At 40.4% G+C, this 21,493-nt stretch overlaps 1 protein-coding gene across 9 annotated transcripts in view; it reads right to left on the bottom strand.

Annotated features, from left to right (window-relative positions):
- Positions 1 to 5,861: 5,861 nt before the first annotated feature.
- Positions 5,862 to 21,493, bottom strand: part of SUGCT (succinyl-CoA:glutarate-CoA transferase) — a 488,382-nt gene continuing 472,750 nt past the window's right edge. For 8 of the 9 annotated variants that reach the window (XR_010598405.1, XM_065583830.1, XM_005287335.5 and 5 more), the window contains one exon: positions 5,862 to 7,925. Coding sequence is in view for 7 of the 9 variants with exons in the window: in XM_065583830.1 (XP_065439902.1) it covers positions 7,762 to 7,925 (164 nt within the window). In the remaining 2 variants the exon portion in view is untranslated. The remainder of the gene's footprint in view (positions 7,926 to 21,493) is intronic. The other variant, XR_010598406.1, reaches the window with a different exon arrangement.

Below are 21,493 nucleotides of genomic sequence, written 5' to 3'. Positions count from 1 at the left end.
TGAGGGGGGAGAAAGAGAGAGAGAGATGCTTTTAAGGTTTCCGGATGAGGGTGTGGTACAACTTTGAAGTCTTTCCCCTGGGAAGTTAAAGCAATGACAGTCTGTGTTTCTGGAATGTCTCTGATTACTGCATAAACTTCTCCAGACAGAAGACATGTTAATAGTTTGACTATAAGCAAATTACCAAATTTGGCTTAATCAAAAGCTACAAAAAATGCATGATGTTGACTTAGGGCCTGTTTCGAAGTCCACTGAAGTCAATAGGAGTCCTTCCATTGCCTTCAAAGGGCATGGGATCAGGCTCTTAATTTTGCAGCACTTACAACACAGAATAGAAATGTGGCATTCTCTAATGCCTTTCAAACTCAAGGAGAACCAAAGTGTTTTAACACCTAAAGAGTAGTTTAGAAAACAGAGACAAAGTTTCTATAAGTGAGGAAGATTTGCTTTGGAAATGTACAAGAGTAGTTGAAGGTGCAACGGAACTAGAACAGTTAGAGGAGAACTAGGAAAGGAAAAGACCACAAAATCCTACAAGAGGGCAGACTGAAGGACAAATGGTATCACAGGCAACAGACAGGTTAAGGAGCATGCTTGAGTAAAGACCCTGGGACTTGGCTAGAAGGAGGACACTAGAAGTCTAGGTGACAAACGTTTCCTTGGAATGGCAAGGGCAAAAGCCAGACTGGAGGGAATCTAGGGGGTAATTAGAGGAAAGGAAGTCAATGCAATAATTTAAAAAGGCTTGTCAAAGATCTTAGAAGTGAAAGGAGAAGGAAGATAAGGCAGTAGCTGGACAGACAAGAGGTGTTGACGGTCAGTTTTTGATAACGGGGGATAGAGATTGTGTGTATACTGTGACAGACCCAGACCAGTGGGGTACAGGAGTCTGGTAGAGGGCAAATATACTGATACTGGATGAGTAGTTTTCTGTTCCCTGAATGACCAGAGACGGGGCTGCACTAGAGTAATCAGGAACCTGCTAGTACCAGTTAAGGCAGGCAGGCTAATTAGGACACCTGGAGCCAATTAAGAAGAAGCTGCTACAATCAATTAAGGCAGGCTAATCAGGGCACCTGGGTTTTAAAAGGAGCTCACTTCAGTTTGTAGTGTGAGAGTGTGAGGAGCTGGGAGCAAGAGGCACAAGGAGCTGAGAGTGAGAGGGTGTGCTGCTGGAGGACTGAGGAGCACAAGCGTTATCAGACACCAGGAGGAAGGTCCTGTGGTGAGAATAAGGAAGGGGTTTGGAGGAGGCCATGGGGAAGTAGCTCAGGGAGTTGTAGCTGTCATGCAGCTGTTACAGGAGGCACTATAGACAGCTGCAGTCCACAGGGCCCTGGGCTGGAACCCGGAGTAGAGGGTGGGCCCGGGTTCCCCCCAAACCTCCCAATTGACCTGGACTGTGGGTTCTTCCAGAGGGGAAGGTCTCTGGGCTGTTTCCCAACCCACATGGTGAATCTCTGAGGCAAGAAAATCCGCCAATAAGCGCAGGACCCACCAAGATAGAGGAGGAACTTTGTCACAATACTGAGGAGGAGGAACAAGTGAGAATAAGAATAAGGAAGATTAGTAGCTAGAAGAGGATTGGAGTTAAGGGGACAGGGATAGAAAGTAAGGGCTGGATTTTCAAGAGTTCAGCACCCATATTTGAGGGTAGACTTTTCAAGAGCGCTTGGCTCTTATATAGGCATTAAAATAAGAGGTCAGATTTTCAACACAGTTTGGCACATTAGCTATGAAAATCTGTACCTAGGAAAGACAACTCAGAAGGAGAGACTGAAAGATTAAAGTATGTTGGGAAGGAAGGGGTGAAGGAAGCTCAAACTGGATTCTATCCTATCAAGCTCCCCAGTATTACTATTTGCTACACATGCTTGTCACAACATGTGGTACACTTCATCCAGTGCACTCAATGCCCCAATAACAACTGTGAGGGTGAAACCATACAATCACTATGCTCGCCAATGAACTCACAGAAAAATGATAAAAGACAAAAACATCACATCACCCATGGGTAAACACTTCTCACAAAGCGATCACTTTATATCTGACCTCTCACTACTCATCATCAAAGGAAACCTGAGCAACACCTTCAAAAGATGAGCCTGGAAGCTTAAATTCAGAACTTTTCTAGATACTAAAGATCATGGACTGAATAAAGACCCTGAATTTATGGCTTATTACAACAATATATAATGCATTTACATCCCCTCCACATCAGCTTCTCTCCCCTGCCCCTCATGACTAGTGAGGTATTAATGAGCCACTTTACCTTGAATAGTCCCTTAAAATGTGTGGTAATTATTTATGCTAAACAATCTGTTCCACCTTGTATTTAGCTGTGACACTCTGAGTACATTACCCAGACTTCAAGAAGAGCTCTGTGTAATCTCGAAAGCTTGTCTCTTTCATCAGCAGAAGTTGGTCCAATACAAGATACTACTTTGCTATTAAATCAGATGCTAATAAATGCCTATCACAAAGCACATGATGCAGTACGAGGCAAAATATACAAATTATTTTTTCATTTCTGTTGTGGTCTTAGAAGAGACTTTTAAGCAGCTTTATAATGACCGTCTACAAAATATTGATTGTAAGTCAGCTACATTAACAAACATCTGAACACTATTTTAAAACAAAGCCAAAAAAAAAAAAGCAAAAAAAAAAAAAGCTCAAAACCCTCTTAAACCGTCTTAGTGCCTTCAAGAAAAGAACCCAACAACTTCAAGAAAAGCCTATGTAAATAGACAGGCTCGGTAACCTGCCCTGAATGCCTCAAACCTAGTTTCTGTTGGACCAAAGGAGAAAACAAACGTCATGGGTGAGTTCCCAACCCCAAGAATGACTTGCATCTACCCCCCACACACACACCTCTCGCCAACTAGGCAGTGCTCCCGCTTTGTTAGCGTCTGTAGAAGGTCCTTCTAAAACTATTGCATGTCACCACTGAGTTCTGTGATAAAGGCCCTCTGGATCCCAGCCTTCCCAAAGAAGTCAAATAGATAGTTACTGATAGACTGAAACATGACTCTGCTGTCATTCCTGTTGCTTCTCCTCCTTGAACTACAGCAAAGTCTTCATAGAGGTATTCATAAAGGATCCCTGTCTGCCCAAAATTCTCTGAACAGACAGAGGGTCATACCTGCCTTTCTTATATCTTTGAGGGGACACAGTGAGTCAGCAGAATTACTCAGCAGCATAGGTGGTCAGACAGTGGGTTTTATTTCCATTGAATAATATTTATTATTTACTTTTCTGCAAAAAAAAATCTGAAACTGAAATTTTGCAGCTGAAAACTTCAATTCAGAAATGCTGCTGCTTACGCCGCATGTGACTTGTAGTTTGGGTGTCTCATGCTCTCATTTCTCCTTTGTTTGGACTACATTTCCCATGATGCTATCTCCCTTTGATGAGCTGCAGATAGTCCTATCTTACACTCTCTCTTTTCACTGTAGATCAGATCATCACAAGAGCCTTTTAAGGATGACAATTTAGCACACAACTCCTCAAACAATCTATACTATGTTTTAATATGTTTTATTTATAACCCTAGAGAATAAAGCAAAATAAAAACTAACAATTTGGCCCCACCTGAACCATTGCCCCCCCCTTTCAAAGCTTGAAACAGCCATTGCCAAGAAGAGCTCTTGTTGCAATAGTTCCTTGGCCTATGTGATCCCAGGCACTTTCCTTACACATCTAACCCCAACACCAGTCAAAACAGACTTATACAATAATTGAATTGATTGGTTGTCAGCTTTAAAAAGGTGACTACATCACCATTTACCAGTGTATTTTTATCTGCTTGGTCAATAGCACGCAACCTCTATGTAGGAAGGATACTTGATCCTGCAGGAACTACTCGGGGTGGGGAGAGGGGGAGGTCTATACCACCTAGTAACGGCACTGTTTAATGTCACTCACATGGAATGTGAGCTATAGTTACAGAATTCCTGAAGTTTGAAAGTACTTTACCTTTCTTCCATCTTTTGGCACATAAATACATTTTTAATACATTGCTGTAATGTCATGGAGGTTAGAGAATTCGCTGCATCTTGTCATTGAGATAATTTTAAAATAATAATCATGACCATTTTATTTGTGAAGCTGTCAGGCTCCCTTTCCTCCTTTGGTTGAACAAACTGGGGATCTACATCGTATTAGGAGTGGCAGAGCAGCACAATGACTTAATGAGAACTCCCTCACACACTGCATGCTTTGCATTGCATTGCCTGGCTTGGCTTACAGGAGGGTGAGGTTAGCACAGGGGAACAAGAGGGTGGGCAAAATGTTTTGCACAAAAGACAGAAGGGGAGATGCTGACTTTTCCCCTGGTTACATGAAAAATTAGGAAAACATACTTTTCCTCGGTGTATTTTTGCTGATTTTATTCACCATTAGTGAAAAAAAAATGTTCACATCCCAACATAAGTAGGGGATACCAGCGGGTACATCAAGTTTTGCGCAAGTTCAAGTTTGCTCTAGCTATTGGACTTGAAGCGGGACTTAATTCAGGAAAATCCTATGGCCTTTGTTAGGTGGAAGGTCAGACTAGATAATGACAATGGTCCCTTCAGGAATCTATGAAGTTTCCATGTGATTTTTAGGCTCAAATGGGATCTGAACATAGGTCAGACATTAAGTAAGGATAACTGGGTCACATTTGGTCCTCCTGGTCACTACTCACAAAAGGCCCAGGCCTGAAGGTCATACTTAGGCAAAAGTCCCATTGCAGCACTTACTTACTTCAGTGCTTAAATTAACAGCAGTCACACCTGGCAGTAGTGAATAGCTGTATCTGAGCTAAGTTTTTGACTCATTACTAGGTAGGTCTGCCTGCTTTTCTGCAAAACAATCATGCAGAAGGTTAATCAGCTTAAAGCCAATACCACACACAATCCATGGCAGCAGCAGGTTCCTTTCCAATGTAAGTGGAGAGAAATAAAAGCAGCAGCAGCCTTGTCAGAAGGCGCTGTATACAGTCATGACTAACTACTTACCTGTGTTCAAAATAGCAGGGATCTAGTTTTATTAAATCTCAATGTAATTGATTTCTACTTTTGCAGGACAAAGGAGAGCTGTTTAAAACTATGCATCCGTTGATTTCTACTCAGAGGTGCATATATTTGAGGATTGCTGGGAAGGGTGCAGTGTGTTTTCATAAATAATCTTTGTGTATGTTCGGGGTCTTTTAAAAGAAAATGTTGCTACTCCAGTGACTGCTTGGGCAATATCAAGGCAATTGTCTGATGGGACTTCAGACAACATAAAACCCTGGGGCAGATCCTGCAAGTGTGAGCACAAGGGTTGTAGGAGTAGACCTCTCAGGTTTATGGGAGCTTTGTAGGCTCCTAGACTTCCAACTACTTAAAGACTTTTAGCCACATCAAGTTTTCCAGTCTTCAAAAGTGTAGAAAGATAGTTGCAGTCTATTTATTTACAGAACCTCCTGTGACTTCTCTCACAATAAGAAGCAGTAACAGGATTAGCACTGTCCTTGTTGCACTGACTACGGTAAGTGAGGCAAAATCATGCCTCGGGTTATCTCCTCTGGTATCTGAATGTCAAAATATTGGTGGGGAAAACACTTAAGAGGGGAGCAACTGTGTGGGCACATTGGAACAAATACATTGAAATTAATGGGCCAGATCCTAAGCTGGTGTAAATCAGCATTATACTGTTAATGTCAATGGAGCTACACCAATTTGCTCTAACTGAGAATCTAGCACTTAATTCTTTCCATAGCTTGGAACACCTCTGAAAAAGATCCTTTAGAAAGCCTTGAACTAAACTGAGTGTGATTTTATGGTATCTTATTTATGTATTCAGTTCGTAGAAAAAGGAAAAAGAATGGGCCTCAATAAGTGAAAACAACACATTTATTTGTAAACATGATTTGATAGTGTGAAATAGTTTGCAGCAATAAACAAAACTCAGTTTAGTACTAGATCATCCATTTTATCTGAAGCTCACTTCAAACCAGTGTTTCCTCTTAGTAAACTGGCTGATCCTCTTGAATTAAAGGTGGATTACATGGTAATGCCTAGCAACCCTTTCCCCAGATCCTAGTTCTATCCCTATGGTCTCCCTGTTCACTTGGCTCTCAATGCACACTTATTTCTATATTTATTTAGAAAGTCACTAGTCTAGAATCTCCTTATGCCTTTAACACATGAGCAGAGTGTTAGGTCTTGTCCCAGGAATGTAATACAAAAAAAAATAATGATTAGGAGAAGATCTGAAAAAGAGAACACAACAAAACACACAAAACAAGCAAGCAAATGAACCAAAAACACAGAGCTTCAAAAACGAGCAACCGCAATGTGCATTTCAACTTGGTTACATAATAACGTTTTTTGTTCCCAGAAGGTAATATACAGTTGTGAAGTTCAAATGTAATACAGAGGATGTTGTTTGTTAAAGTGGAAACAAAGTGACAGGCTAGTTATAATGCCAGGCCTGTTTCCGATACATCGGGGGAAATATGGACATTATTTGCCGAATGTCAGTTTCAGTTAGTTTTATTTAGTTCTAAAAATAAAATGGCATTGCCTCACTCCATTGATGCACACAACAAAGTTTAGAACCTTCCCTTGCAGAGTTTTCTTTAGTTGTAAATTATATGCTTGGATACTGAGGCATGGCATTTCTTCTGTGGCTGAAGAACTGCCAAATCGGTTTGTATAGAAGAAGTGGCTTTTATTTAATCTCTTGCTTGGTATTTATTATGGGCCAGATTCTTTCACCCTTATTCATAATAGTAATACTTTACTCCTTGAGTAGATCTACTGCACTGAATTTGACCAAGGCTGGTAGAATCTGGCTCTGTTTTAACTATAGACATAGGCCTGAGCCAAAAATTTGGATTCAAATCTAAATTTCCCTCCTAGTAAAATGGAATTGAGGTCATGGCCATTAAAGACATGTGGAGCAGTCCCTAGCACACAGAGCCATACCCAAACTTCCTCCAAACATTGGCACATGGTGTTCAGATATGTGGTTCTGGTTTGGCTCCATGTCCAATTAAAAATACCGAGAGCCTCGCTGAATAAAATCACAAAAGACCAGTAACATTCATTCATGTTTTGACTCTCAACTGGGTTTGGAAAATGCTCTTTACGTAACTGGAAAAATGCAACACTTGAGGTTTATTTCTGCTACACACTCCAGGATTGCCATAGCAATACTATGTAATGTAAAGCAAATATTTACACAACTGAACATGGGAATAGAAGTTAGTTTTACAATAGGCACTTCAACGATGTTTTAAATTAGAGACTAACAAAGAGCTCGTGTGCTCAGAATTCTGTTTAAAATCAATCACGGAGCCATCAATTTGCTCACAACTTTGATTTCATGCTAAACTGTTTTACAAATTAGCTTATGTGCAAATGGAGATCACAGAATGCAAGTGTTTCAAGAATCTGCTTCTTTTCACAGACTCTGTCTTTCAGGGGACAAACATTTGGGCAATTATCATGATTAAGATAAGAATTACATTCCCCAGATAAAAATATAGGAAATGATTAGCCACATAGGATTCTGTAATCAGAACATTTACCCCCAAAAAACATTTCTTTCATGCAGTAAATACTAGATTGCTTTAGTTGATATGTCAGTGTTAGATTCATTCCAAACACAAGGAAGAAAATTAAGAATTAAATGATGTCTCCTCCTTTGAATTTCCTTGGGAGACATGAAGGGATCCAAGAGAAGAACAAGCAACATAAACTCAACATGACAGATTAGAGTGGAAGCTCTTCACTTGACTTCATGCTGAACGACTGCACCGGTCCTGAGAAGTTCCTCGATGGCATTGTCCTCATACCCCAGTGCACCCTTCAGTACCTCCACCGTGTGCTGTCCAACAAGAGGTGGAGGCTTGGGCTTTGATGCACTGAATTCACTATATCTGACAGCTGGTCCTGTAAAAGAATGGACATAGGGAGAAATTATCTGAATGACTGATAACACGTGCTAGCATTTAATGCTACGTTGGACTATTTTGTGTTGGTTTATGTGATGGTTATCCAACAAATATTATATTTGAAAATAAGCTTACCTTTTAAAAATACATTTGTGTTTATTGAACAAATTCCACATTAAAAGAACACACCCGTAATCCAGTGGTACGTCATTCACATGAATGCAACATTAATTCACTAAGGGCTGAGTCCAATTACCCATGACTGAACTCAAAGGGAGTTTTCCACTTATTTTAATGGGAGTTGGGAGAGGTTCCAAAACACTTGCACCTGAAGTGTCACCATTCTAAGGCAACTGGATGACTTCGGAAGTTGGCAATGGAATACCAGAGCCTTTCACTTCTACTCTCGGTTCAGTCATTACTCTGATGATTGGTTGGTGGCCACTGTGAAATGAAATGGTGCTGTCAATTTAGTTCCTCATGGACAAATGCCCAAATAACAACTGGCACACTTATTGGCAGTCTCAGCACAGAGGCCAACACTGAAAGGGCATGGAGAACAAATGACACTCTCCCTCTGAGCCCTGAATTGAGGTGTATTTGCAGGGAAATGTGCAATGGCACTTCTAGCACTGTATCTACTCTATGGAGAAAAGAAGGATGCTAAATTTCCAGACCGGTCAATCCAAAACTTTTCTTCACTGCAAAATTCAACAGTGATATTTGGGATGATTTCCCAAAGGACATCCTCTGTTCACAATCCTATCCTGTATTATATCACCATAACAGCTGACAAGATGCATCGTGCACAGTTACTTCTCTGTTATTCTGCATGTAATACTAATGCCTCCGTTTAGATATGTAAAGAAATTCACATAGCAATTTATCATCCCAAACTTGGTCCTTTTGACTTCGTTCTGAAAAGAACATTTGGATGAAAAAGAGGAAAGACATAATGAAACTTATTTATTGAATGAAAACTATTCAAAAACAATAATTAGACACTATTTTTCTGATGACTTTCCCCTCACTTTTTTTGAACAGAAAGAACTCATTCTGAGGTGCACCGAGCGTGAAATCTTAAGGAAGTGTGAGGGATAGGAAATTGGCATGAGGACACCTTTCTGCCAACTCTTAGGGCTGGGCTGGGGTCTGAACCAGCCCCAGTATAAGGTATAGCAGTTACAGGGCTGCTCTAACTTGTGCTAAATGAACAGATGCCTAAGCACTGCTCCACTCATCCGAGCTTGCCAGAGTGTGGCATGCTCCAGTCCTGTCATCTTTTGCTCCCAACATGCCCCATCCCTGCCTCTGTACTATTCCAACATGCCCCTACACGGAGGAGGATGGAGTCCTCCTCCGTGGCCCTAATTATACACTGTAATCAACTCAGCTATAACGCTTCTTTTTAATAAGCTCAACAGATTGAGCTCTTTAAATATCTCATTGTAAGGCATTTTCTCCAGCCCCTCAAATCATTTTTGTGGCTCTTTTCTGCAACCTTCCAAAATATCAACATACTTTTAAAAATGTGGACAGCAGAACTGTATGCAGAATTCTAGTATTGGTCTCACTAATACTGTATACAAAGGTAAAAATCAACTCCCTACTCTTACTCATTACTTCCCTATTTATACACCCAAGATTTTTGCCACTGCATCATACTGGGAGCTCATGTTGAGTTGTTTATCCACTATAACCCCAAATCCTTTTCAGAGTCACTGCTTTCCAGGATACAGTCACTCATTCATAGTGGGTGACCTGCGTTCCTTCTTCCTAGATGTATGATATTGCATTTGGTTGTATTAAAAGGCATTTTGTTTGAATGGACCCAACTTACCACACTTTATGATTGGTCTGTGTTCATCATTGTTTAACACTCTCCAATCATTGTGTCATCCACAAATGTCATCAGCAATAATTTTATATTTACTTCCAGATTATTGATAAAAACATGGAATTGCATCATGTATAGTACTGATTCCTGTGGAACCCCACTAGAAATATCCACATTCAGTGATGATTCCCCATTGACAACTATTTTTTGAGATCTGTTGGTTAGCCAGTTCTTAATCCATTTAATGTGTATTTTATTGATACTGCATAGTGCTAATTTTTAATCAGACACCTTACATTATATTACGTCTATGCCATTACCTTTATTAACCAAATTTGTAATCTCATTGAAGAATGAAATCAGGTATGTTTGACAAGACCTAATTTCCATAAAACCATGTTGACTGGCATTAATTATATTCCTTTAATTCTTTATCAATTGAATCCTGTATCAGCTTTTCCATTATTTTACCCAGGATTGATGTCAGACTAACCTCCTGCAGTTATATGGTTCATCCTGCTTGCCTTTTTAAATAACTGGCACAACTTTATCACGATTCCAGTCTTCTGGAATTTCCCAGTATTCCAAGATTTATTAAAAACTAACATCAGCAGGCCAGACATCTCCTTAGCCAACACTTTTAGAATTCCTGAGTGCAAATTTTCTGGGCCAACTGATTCAAAAATATTTACTCCTAGTAGATGCCATTTATCTTCTCCTCAGTTATTAATGGACTGGAAAATACTTCTTCATCCTCTTGTGAAAATAATATATCATCCTGCTTCTGTCCAAATATAGAGTAGAAATATTTATTGAATACTTCTGCCTTTTCTGCCTCCTTATTTTACCAGCTTCATCTGGTAATCAGCCTATACAGTTGTTAGAATTTTTTTTGTTCCAAATATACTTTAGAAAACTCCTTCTTGTTGTCCAAACCCTGCTAGTCATGAATTTTTCCTGATGTCTTTAGCTTCCCTTATCATTTTTTTACATGTCATTACTTCTAGTATATATTGATTGTTATCTGGTTCCTCTTTTCTCCATTTGTTATGGTAGTTAATTGCTGCCTTTACTTCTCCACTGAATCAGGATGGACTTTAACCCACAGTTATCCTCTTTCTTGACTGTAATTACGGCTTTTTAGCCATCTAATACAGTAGTTTTAAAGAACTCCCAATTTTAATTCACATTTTTCTTTCTAGATTTTTCTTCCAAGTCCATTTTGTTCATCAGTTTCCTCAGCTTTGGGAGAGTAGCCCTTTGGAAGCACCAATCATATATATTATTGGATGGGACTATCCTCTGTTTGCCTGTATTAAATGTAAAATTACAGTCCAGTGATTAATTCATCTTTAGCCACCATACTGAAGTCCAAAATAGAATTGCCTCATGCTAGGAACAATACCTTTTGTATTAGAAAATGATCATCATAATTTTTAGAAAATCTTATGCTGGCTCAAACTCTAAACTGGCCTTATGGCATGTCGAAAGAGCATTCACAAGCAATCATGCTGATTTAAATGTCCAAATGTGGATAGGAATGCCCATTTAGGTTACACATTGCAAAACTAGGCTCTTAATTGTGATAAACTGCAATAGGTGAAAGATATTTTACGGAAGAGAAGAGTGATTATATGCGTGGGCATGAAAGATAACCAGAGAGAACCCAAAGTGATATTAATCTAATGTGCTTGATCAGAGAGAAGAGTATATTGCATACCAATGTCTGCTTTTAATTTCTTACAGGTTCCAGATGTTAGCCAAATGATCGATCCTTAAATAAGTCTTTGAGTTTCAGTAACTACATAATTGTTTGCATGCAAGTATACCCTTCTCCAAATCCATCCCTAAGGCCTTTCTAGCCCCCACATAAATCTTGCATTTTTCCCTTCCATTTTATCTACTCTCATCCATAAACACAGCAAATACAAAATGTTCTGATATGTATAGCAAGAATAACTACTTAAGATTCTAAGTATAGTTCTCCTCTGAAAAGTGATTGTAAAAATGACATTGTGGTTCCATATTTATTGTCTTTCCATGACTTCCAGTAGGACATTTTGTACAGTGTGTTTTTGGATCAGAGCTGATTAAAAAAAGGGAGAAAAAAACGTAACATTTATTCACTGACTTTCAGGGCAAATGTACTCAGTTGACAAGTAGCTAGACTTTTTATCCTATCTTCCAGCCTTGCAAATTCAACTTGGAGCTGAAAGTCAAGCAGAGTTCTTTCCTTCCTGTGCATCGTCACTAGTAATAAAGGTTCTACACACAAATCTTTGCTGTCAGTGACACCTGTTCAAAACCCAAAGCCAGCAAAGGGTGTGCAGAGATGTTACTGAGTGGCCCTAAAATATGAACATAATAAACTGTCCGACTGGATTTACTGAAGAAGGAATGCCACCTGTCTTTGTTCTGTAGGGATAACAGAAGTGGCAAGCAGCACTGGTCAGGAATTTTCCAAAGAAACTGTTTCTGAACAGAACATGCCAATTCATCAAACCTTAAATGTTTCATGGAAATGTTTCAATTTTGGCAAATGTTCACTGAAAGACAGGCAAAGATTCCAACAGAACTTTTCCTACCACACAGTTTCTGTCAGAAATCTGCCTAGTTTCCTACAGTTTGCCTGGTGGGCTGTTGGAGAACCTGGAGACTCCAGGTTCCGCAGCTCTGGAGAATACCCGCTAGGTGGCCTACCTTGAGGCTGGGGACCCCAAGGCTTATAGGCTCCCAGTTGCAAAGCCAGGAGCCTAGACACCTTGGCTCTAGCAGGGGTCTGCAGGACATACAAAGATCCTGAAAGCACTGAGAATCCAAGCCAGAGAGAGGAGTCAGGGCAACCTGGGGTCTTCATGGAAGTCGGGGCGGCTGATTGCATCATTTCAAAAGAAAATCAAACCAAAACTGTTTGATTTTTCTTAAATGAGGCTATTTTGATATTGGAAATTTTTTTAACGAGCATCATCAGCATGGAAGCATGTCTTCTGGACTGGTGGCCGAAGCATGAAGGGGCATATGAATGTTTAGCATATGTGGCATGTAAACGCCGGCTACAAAACCTTGCAACGCCGGCTACAAAAGTGCCATGTGAATGTCTGTTCTCACTTGCAGGTGACATTGTGAATAAGAAGCAGGAATATTTTGATATTGGAAATTTCAAAATGGCTAGTTTGATTCTGAAACAAAACAAAACCTTCTTTTAAATGTCAGAATTTCTCACAGATAGGAAATTCCAAATTTTGACCAGCAATAATTATAAGTAGCAAAAAATTATTTCTGTTGCTTATGCCAACAGTTCTGATTCTGAATAAACACATGGAGAAACATAGGAAGATAGTAGTTTTACATCATACTTTTATATAGCAGAAATGCCCTATAACTGCAAATTTCTTCATGAACAAAAATCTGAAGACACTCATAGGACTTACGTAGTTAACTGTCTTCTGTTTGCACTTCTGTTTTTTGGCTGTGTAAATACTAATGATATTTTAAACCTGTGGTAGTCTGCATTGACATCAATGGGCTTTGTATAAGAACCATAAAGAAAGAAAAGAAAATGGGTACTGACTAGGGCTGTCAATTAATCGCAGTTAACTCATGCAATTAACTAAAAAAAATTAATCGCAATTAAAAAAATTAATTACGATTAATTGCACTTATAACAATAGAATACCAATTTAAATTTATTACATATTTTTGGATGTTTTTCTACATTTTCAATATTGATTTCAATTACAACACAGAATACAAAGTGCACAGTGCTCACTTTATATTATTATTTTTAATTACAAATATATGTACTATAAAAATGATAAAAGAAATAGAATTTTTCAATTCATCTGATACAAGTACTGAAGTGCAATCTCTTATTGTAAAAGTGTAATTTACAAATGCAGATTTTTTTTGGTTACATAACTGCACTCAAAAACAAAACAGTGTAAAACTTTAGTGCCTACAAGTCCACTCAGTCCTACTTCTTATTCTGCCAATCGCAAAGACAAACAAGTTTGTTTACATTGACAGGAGATACTACTGCCTGCTTCTTATTCACAATGTCACCTGAAAGTGAGAACAGCCATTCGCATGGCACTTTTGTAGCTGGCGCTACAAGGTTTTGTAGCCAGCATTTACATGCCACATAAGCTAAACATTCATATGCCCCTTCATGCTTTGGCCACCAGTCCAGAAGACATGCTTCCACGCTGATGATGCTCATTAAAAAAATAATGCGTCAATTACATTTGTGACTGTACTCCTTGGGGGGAGAACTGTATGTCTCCTACTCTGTTTTACCCGCATTCTGCATATATTTCATGTTATAGCAGTCTCAGATGATGACCCAGCATGTTTGTTTTAAGAACACTTTCATAACAGATTTGACAAAACACAAAGAAGGTACAAATGTGAGATATCTAAAAATAGCTACAGCATTCGACCCAAGGTTTAAGAATCGAAAGTGCCGTCCAAAATCTGAGAGGTACGAGGTGTGGAGCATGCTTTTAGAAGTCTTAAAAGAGCAACACTCTGATGCGGAAACTACACCAAAAAAGAAAATCAACCTTCTGCTGGTGGCATCTGACTCAGATGATGAAAAGGAACATGCGTCAGTCCGCATTGCTTTGGATTGTTATCAAGCAGAACCCATCATCAGCATGGAAGCACGTCCTCTGGAATAGTATTTGAAGCATGAAGGGACATATGAATCGTTAGTGCATCTGGCACGTAAATATCTTGCAACGCCAGCTACAACAGTGCCATATGAACTCCTGTTCTCACTTCCAGGTGACATTGTAAACAAGAAGCAGGCAGCATTATCTCCTGCAAATTGTAACCAACCTTGTTTGTCTGAGTGATTGGTTGACCAAGAAGTAGGACTGAGTGGACTTATAGGCTCTAAAGTTTTACATTGTTTTATTTTTGAACGCAGGTTTTTTTGTATATAATTCTACATTTGTAAGTTCAATTTTCATGATAAAAAGATTGCACTACAGTACTTGTATGCGGTGAATTGAAAAATACTTTTTTTTCTTTTTTACAATGGAAAAATTTGTAATCAAAATAAATATAAAGTGAGCACTGTACACTTTGTATTCAGCATTGTAATTGAAATTAATATATTTGAAAATGTAGTAAACATCAAAAAATATTTAAACTAAATGGTATTCTATTGTTGCTTAACAGCATGATTAATCGCGCAATTTTTTAAATCGCTTGACAGCCCTAGTACTGACATAAAATAATATTTGTTGTTTTTATTACTATTTCTATAGTGCCGAGCGGCCACAGGCATGTAACATGCTAGGCACTGTAGAAACAGAGAACACACAGACAGTAATCAGTTTGATGACAAAGGAGTTTAAAGGGATTCCTTAATCCCAGACACAGTCTAATTATCATACTACAAGATTTTTACGAAAACAGTATTCTTTGGTGCAAAAAAAGCCCCATTTCTGATCTATTCTTAAAAGTGGCTGCATGCCTGATTTCAAGAAATTGTATAAATGCATTTATTTTACCTAAAAACAGAAAAATGATATACTTAAAGATTTCATGTGATTCTGCATATTACTCTAAAATAATTCAGGAAAACTGGTATCAAACCAGAAATTCTAAAGCCAAGCTAGATATAAGCAACTCTAAATTGTAATATATACCAAGTTATAGTATTTTTAAGGATAAAAGGGAGGCGGTTACATCTAATTTGTAAATAGGGACTTCTATTCTCTTTTGTTGTGCAGTCAAATTGTAATCTAAGAATTTGTAGAAATCAAATGTACAGTATATAGAAAACCAATATAGTTCAGTATCTTCTATAGAAAGTTACATTACAGACTAGCACTACACAAGAAAATTACACAGTAATCATAAAATATATGCATTCCTTGATCATTTATTATTTGGTACATCATTAGACATATGGCATTTCATTTTTATATAGTTCTAAATTTAGCTACATCCATTCACAGGGGCTACCTATGATCCATCATTAATAATCTCCTGTACTTTCCTCACGTAAAATTCCACTTTACTTTAGTGTCAGTTAAGGTGGGTAAAGGCTGCAGAATTAGGACTAGACTCCTAGTGGACATCATTCCCAACTCTTCAAAGAACCTGATTCCAGAAATCAGCCAGTCAAATGCTATACAAATGTTAATTAAACACAACTCACCTCTGAGGTAATGATTACTATCCCTTGAGGCACAAATAGGTGAATTGCCTTGATCAAGGTTACACAGCTTCAGTGGGTGGTGTGTGTTAGTGGGTTGCTGTGCCTACATGCAGCAGTATGGACACTGGACTGAGATCCAAAAGGGAGCTGCAGGTAGAATACAGGAATCCTGACTCCCAGCCCCTTGCTCTAATCACTCCACAACATCTCAGTGGACTAGTGTTGTGTAATAAATGGGCAAGACCACGTGAAGAAAATAGTGAAGTAAAAAACAGTTGCTTAGATTTGACTTTTTTTTCTTTTAAATTAGCATTTAGGTGCCACATTTTCAGCCTCAAGCAAACACAAACTAACCATTTATTTTACTACATCTGAAATTCTACACTACAGTGGCTTTATTTTGACTTCTTTGGCACATTGCTAAGATACACGCTGCAGATACGGCTTAATCTTCAAGGCTTAATAATGCAACAATTAGTCAAGCTTTATATCAGTTAAAATTATGATAGCTACAGTACTAAGCTGTCTCACAGTCCTCCCCAGTACTTGAACTCAACATCACCATAATAAATTCTATTTATTTGATGCCTATCTGCCATAGAATTCCAGGCGCCAAACAAAGCAATAAAGTTAAGACACATCAAACATATTAAAACATAAGATAAAAACAGATAAAACCACTGAAACATCATCATGCCATAGAAAGGGCCTTAGAGAATTAAAATTAAGTGTCTATTCAAAAAAGGTTAAATATGTGGCACTCCTTGGAATTTGTCATAGAGCATTTCTGAGATGAAGGACTGCAGAAGCAAAGATAAGACCCGTCCAAATCATAGTTTGAGCACCAAAAGCTCCAATTACCTGTATTAGTGCAAGCAACAGGAGATAAAACCCTTCGCCATTCTGAGTTGGTACACTATATAGGCTGCTGGAAGCTCAGTAAGATAATTCTGACTCAATTTATTACAGGTATTAGAAGTTAAAGTTAACCCCTTAAATTGAAATCCCATCACAGATGCAGAGTAAAGTACATAGTAGTCAATAAACAGAATCACCTTCGCTTCTTCCCAACCATGCTGTAGCCAAAGATACAGCATACTGAAGTAGCCCAACCTCAATTGCACAAAGGCAGAGTGCCACAACACCAGACCATGTGCAAGAACTGTACAGTAGCAAGCATAATGAATTTTCAGCCCAGGTGGGGGCTACAATCTGACAATATTTTTGAAGATGGTAAAAATCAGCCTTGACTGCATTCAAGGTTACCAGAAAGCAAGTGTGAAAAATCAGGTCGGGGGCTGGGGGTAATAGGCGCCTATATAAGACAAAGCCTCGAATATTGGTACTGTCCCTATAAAATCGGGACATCTGGTCACCCCAACTGCATTTCAGTATCTAACATCTGCCCATGATCATGATACTATATATAACTGCTTTTGTTTAATATTGATGACCGAAACCTTACATAAATATAAGAGAACCAAAGCCAAAACAGGCTTGAGGAACACTACACAAAATTCCATGACAGGCCTGTGACATCATGACACTACACAGGAAAGCAGGCCTCTTCTGCAGAATCACCCTAATCTCAGGTTTTAGAACCTTGCACTAAGACAAATAACTTCATAACTCAACAAATAACTCATGTTGGAAGGTGGGTCCCACTAACTCCAACCCAGGACATAAGAGGAGTCAGAGTGTCTTTGAAGCAAAGGATATCAGTGCCTGAGACAGCCAAGCTCAGGAAAATGTTTAGGTTGAGATTCGTGATTATTTGTTATTATTTAACTGAGCAATAAGGACAAATGCAAGAGAGGGCCAGATCTGGTCCATCAGGCCTTCTGTTTGGCCCACCAACCTGTTCCATCCTGCTCCCTGCTAAGGGCTCTGCTATAAGGATGGCCCCATTACCCAGCTCTGGCTCATCCTGGGCTCCAGCCTCCGCACTCTCTGCTGGTCTCAGCTGCACCATCCCCAAGTTGACCCATCTCTGAGTGCTTTCCCCCAGTCCCCACCCAGGCTGGCACCTACTGGCTCGGAGGACGCTCTGCAGCCAGGCTGAGAAAAGGGCTGCGTGGCAGGGGAGCACAGGGGCCAGAGCCACCAGGAGCTCCTGGCCAGCTGGAGCCAGGAAGTGAGGCCACCCTTACAATGGCGCCCCCGGCAGGGAGCAGGAAGGAACAGCTGACACCCAGCAGGTCAAACAGAAGGCCCTCACTGAAGGCAGCTCCAGCACTTGCCAGGTGGCCCCTTTCCCTCCCTGGGCCAGGGGCGGCTCTATGTTTTTTGCCGCCCCAAGCATGGCAGTAAGGCAGCCCTCGGCAGCATGCCTGTGGGTGGTCCGCGGTCATGCGGATTCGGTGGCATTTCTGCGGGTGATCTGCCGGTCCCACAGCTTCGGCTTACCCGCCGCCGAATCGCCTGACTGCCGCCTTCCCAGAGACCAGCACGCCACCCCCCGCGGCTTGCCGCCCCAGGCACATGCTTGCTGCGCTGGTGCCTGGAGCTGCCCCTGTCCCAGGCCCTGACAGCAGAGTGTCCTCTGAGCTGGCAGGTGCTGGCTTGAGTAGGGGAGGTGGAATGGGGAGGGGCGTTAAGATGTGGGTCAGAGCATGATGATGATGCAGCTGGAACTGGGCAGCGGAGCACCCAGGAGCTGGAGTTGCCAGGAGCCCGGGGCAGAGCCAGAGCTGAGTAGTGGGGCCGTTCTTGGTCAGAGCTGGAGCCAACTAGCAGGGCTGTCCTTACAGCAGACTCCAGCTGGGAGCAGGAGCCGGGTACAGACAGGAGGAGACAGGAACAGGATGGACTCTGTGGGGAGTGACCCCCTGCTACCGTAGCCCTCTCCCAGTTCCCCCACTGCTCCCCTCTTCCTCCCATCTTCCCCCTCAAGCAGTACTAAGGAGGCTCCTGTCTCCTGCAGCTAGTCCCCTCCCTCTTACCACCTTTGGGACTGAAAATCCTGATTACCCAAATGAGCATGGGGGACATACCGCTCATTCGGATAATGAGGATTTTAAATTAATTGGAATTTGGATAAACAGACTTTACCTGTACATAGCATGATGGTAAACAGAAGGAAAATAAACTGAAGTGCATCCCCAAACATGTCCCTGATTGGACTAGCAGTCTGCATGCCATTCAAAAATCAGCCAAAGTGCCATCTTTGGCACACATGGCATAAATTGCCAATCTCTGCTAGCTAGGTGAATAATTGGTGTGCTTTCACTAGAGAGCAAGCACCTGGGGTGCCTTTCGGCCCTGCAAGATTTGGACATTGCCTTATCTGGACCCCCAGAAAATGTAATTTAATACTACTGAGCTAAAGTATCAAAATCTGCAGAAGAATCTACCAACTGCAACAGTTCACTCATTACTCTGCTTGCACACAGAGTGAGCACAGCATTTAAGACACTGACAAGGTCAGTCTCAGCTCTGTATCCACAACAAAAGCCCAGTGAAAAGTGTTTCATCCTGCAACATTGTTGTTTTGAAAATTATAAGCTGCTTTGTTTATAAGTTTATAATTTGTTTGGTCAAGGTTAAGTGTGAAGTTGAGGGACATGTGGACAGAAATTATATATAGATAAATGACACTTTTATATATATAGGTAAAAGAACCCGAATCATGCTAGCACCAGACATTAAAATCCTCAAGATTAAGGACCCATCGGAAGTCCAGTATCACAACTGTGATGAATTCATCAAACTGTTAAAAAAAAATTCCCAAATTCTACGTAGTGGTCTCACCACCAAGAATTTCGGAAATTTTGGTATAACATTTTATGTAAGGGACAGGCTTCAGTGGGCCTCATAAACACTGGCCACCGTTGGAAATGTAATGCCTTTCGTGTCCCTGTATCAAGAATTTTGGTATGAGGTGGGTCAAAGGACAAATTTCATATTGGATGCTAAATTTTTTAGAGGTCTATGATTAACGCAGATCCTGCAGATAGATATATCACTTCCCCTCCCCGCCCTTTATCCTAACACTCTTTACTTACATTAAGTATTATGATGAATCTTGTACTTTGGTATATTTGTTGTATTTGAAAAAAAAACAATAAAAATTATAAATAAATAGGAACACCTGCTCAGTGCAAATAATTTACCCATGTTGGGCACATTCTCCACACTCAGGAATGACTCCCAAACAAATGGATAGCCATATCATCCACTTTTCAGCCACGAATGATAGATTAATTAAAAAATCTTGGTTGGGACAAGGTGGAAGAGCATCCAAAGTAGCTTAGAACACTGAGGACTCATCTAGACTATGCTTGGGTGCCAGAACATGTCTTTTTTTCATTCTCAGCTCTGAGCTTTTTTCTTTGTCGACCCTAGAGTTGGAACCCACTCTCTGACCAAATCCACCACATCTTTACACTCACTGCCTTAAAATTCACTTCTTCCAAAAGTCCTTCCCCTTTAGTCCTTTTCTTAGGCAAATGTTACTAGATCACTGAAAATCCCAAGCCCCTGAAATGAGTGGATGTGAAATCTGGATGCAAATTTAGTGTCTTGCACCCATCTCTAATATCTACTGAGTATAGATCACTGGTCCCCAAACTGTGGGGGGGCACCCCCCCAGACATTCGGGGGTGGGGACACGCGACGGAGTCCAGGCCAGTCCCACAGAGAGTGGGGAGGGAGCTCCACCCAACCTTGCTTTGACCCCAGCCCAGCTCCGACCCCAACTGCAGCTCCACTCCACCCCGCCCCCTGCCCAACTCCGCCCCCAGCCCAGCTCTGCTCTCATTCCCTCTCCACCCCCAGGCCAGCTCTGCCACTAGCCACACCTGCTCCCCCATCCCCAGTTCTGCCTCTAACTCTGCCTTCAGCCCAAGCTCCTCTGCTGAGGAAGCCTTGGCTGTGCAGTAATGGGGGGGAGGGCACAGACAGATATTACTGGTAAGGTGGGGCATGACAGAAAAAGTTTGGGCACCACTGTTATAGATTGTTCAAATTGCAAAACCATAATTAACAACGCAGTGTTACTTGAAAGAGACAAGTGAATCATGAGTTCTGATGCAGCTAGCATTGGTCATGGTCAGACACGGGACACAAGGTATCAGACTAGCTGGTCAGATCTTTTTTGGATGCCTCCATCACACAAGTTTCAAGACATCCATAACACCATGACCAGACATGAAATACCAGCAGTTATGTACAGTATGAACTGTGGTACCATCCATAAATAATACTGAACTCTTTCATTAGTCATCAATTTATAAACACCTTCACGTTTTTTATTTTTCCTCCTTGATAGAGGCCTTTTGGAATGAAATGTCAGGGGTTTTGCCTGTTATAGCAAATAAACATATAACAGTAAGTTATTAACTATGTTCCTTGCTTTTGGTTAGAATATGTCAAAGTAATTTCCTGTGAATGCCAGATTTTGATATATTGATTTTATGTCAAAGAACTTTCAACAATTACCATACACATACACATTTTTAAAATATAATTTAATTCCAGAAGTGACACAGAAGCACTGTTAGTTGTTCGAAATTGTTCCTTAAAAGTGACCTGCAAAGGAAAAACAAATTGGATTTTT

The sequence above is a fragment of the Chrysemys picta genome, chromosome 2, assembly GCF_011386835.1.
Source record: "Chrysemys picta bellii isolate R12L10 chromosome 2, ASM1138683v2, whole genome shotgun sequence".
Taxonomy (NCBI): Eukaryota; Metazoa; Chordata; order Testudines; family Emydidae; genus Chrysemys; species Chrysemys picta.
This window is presented reverse-complemented; position numbering and strand designations above follow the sequence as displayed.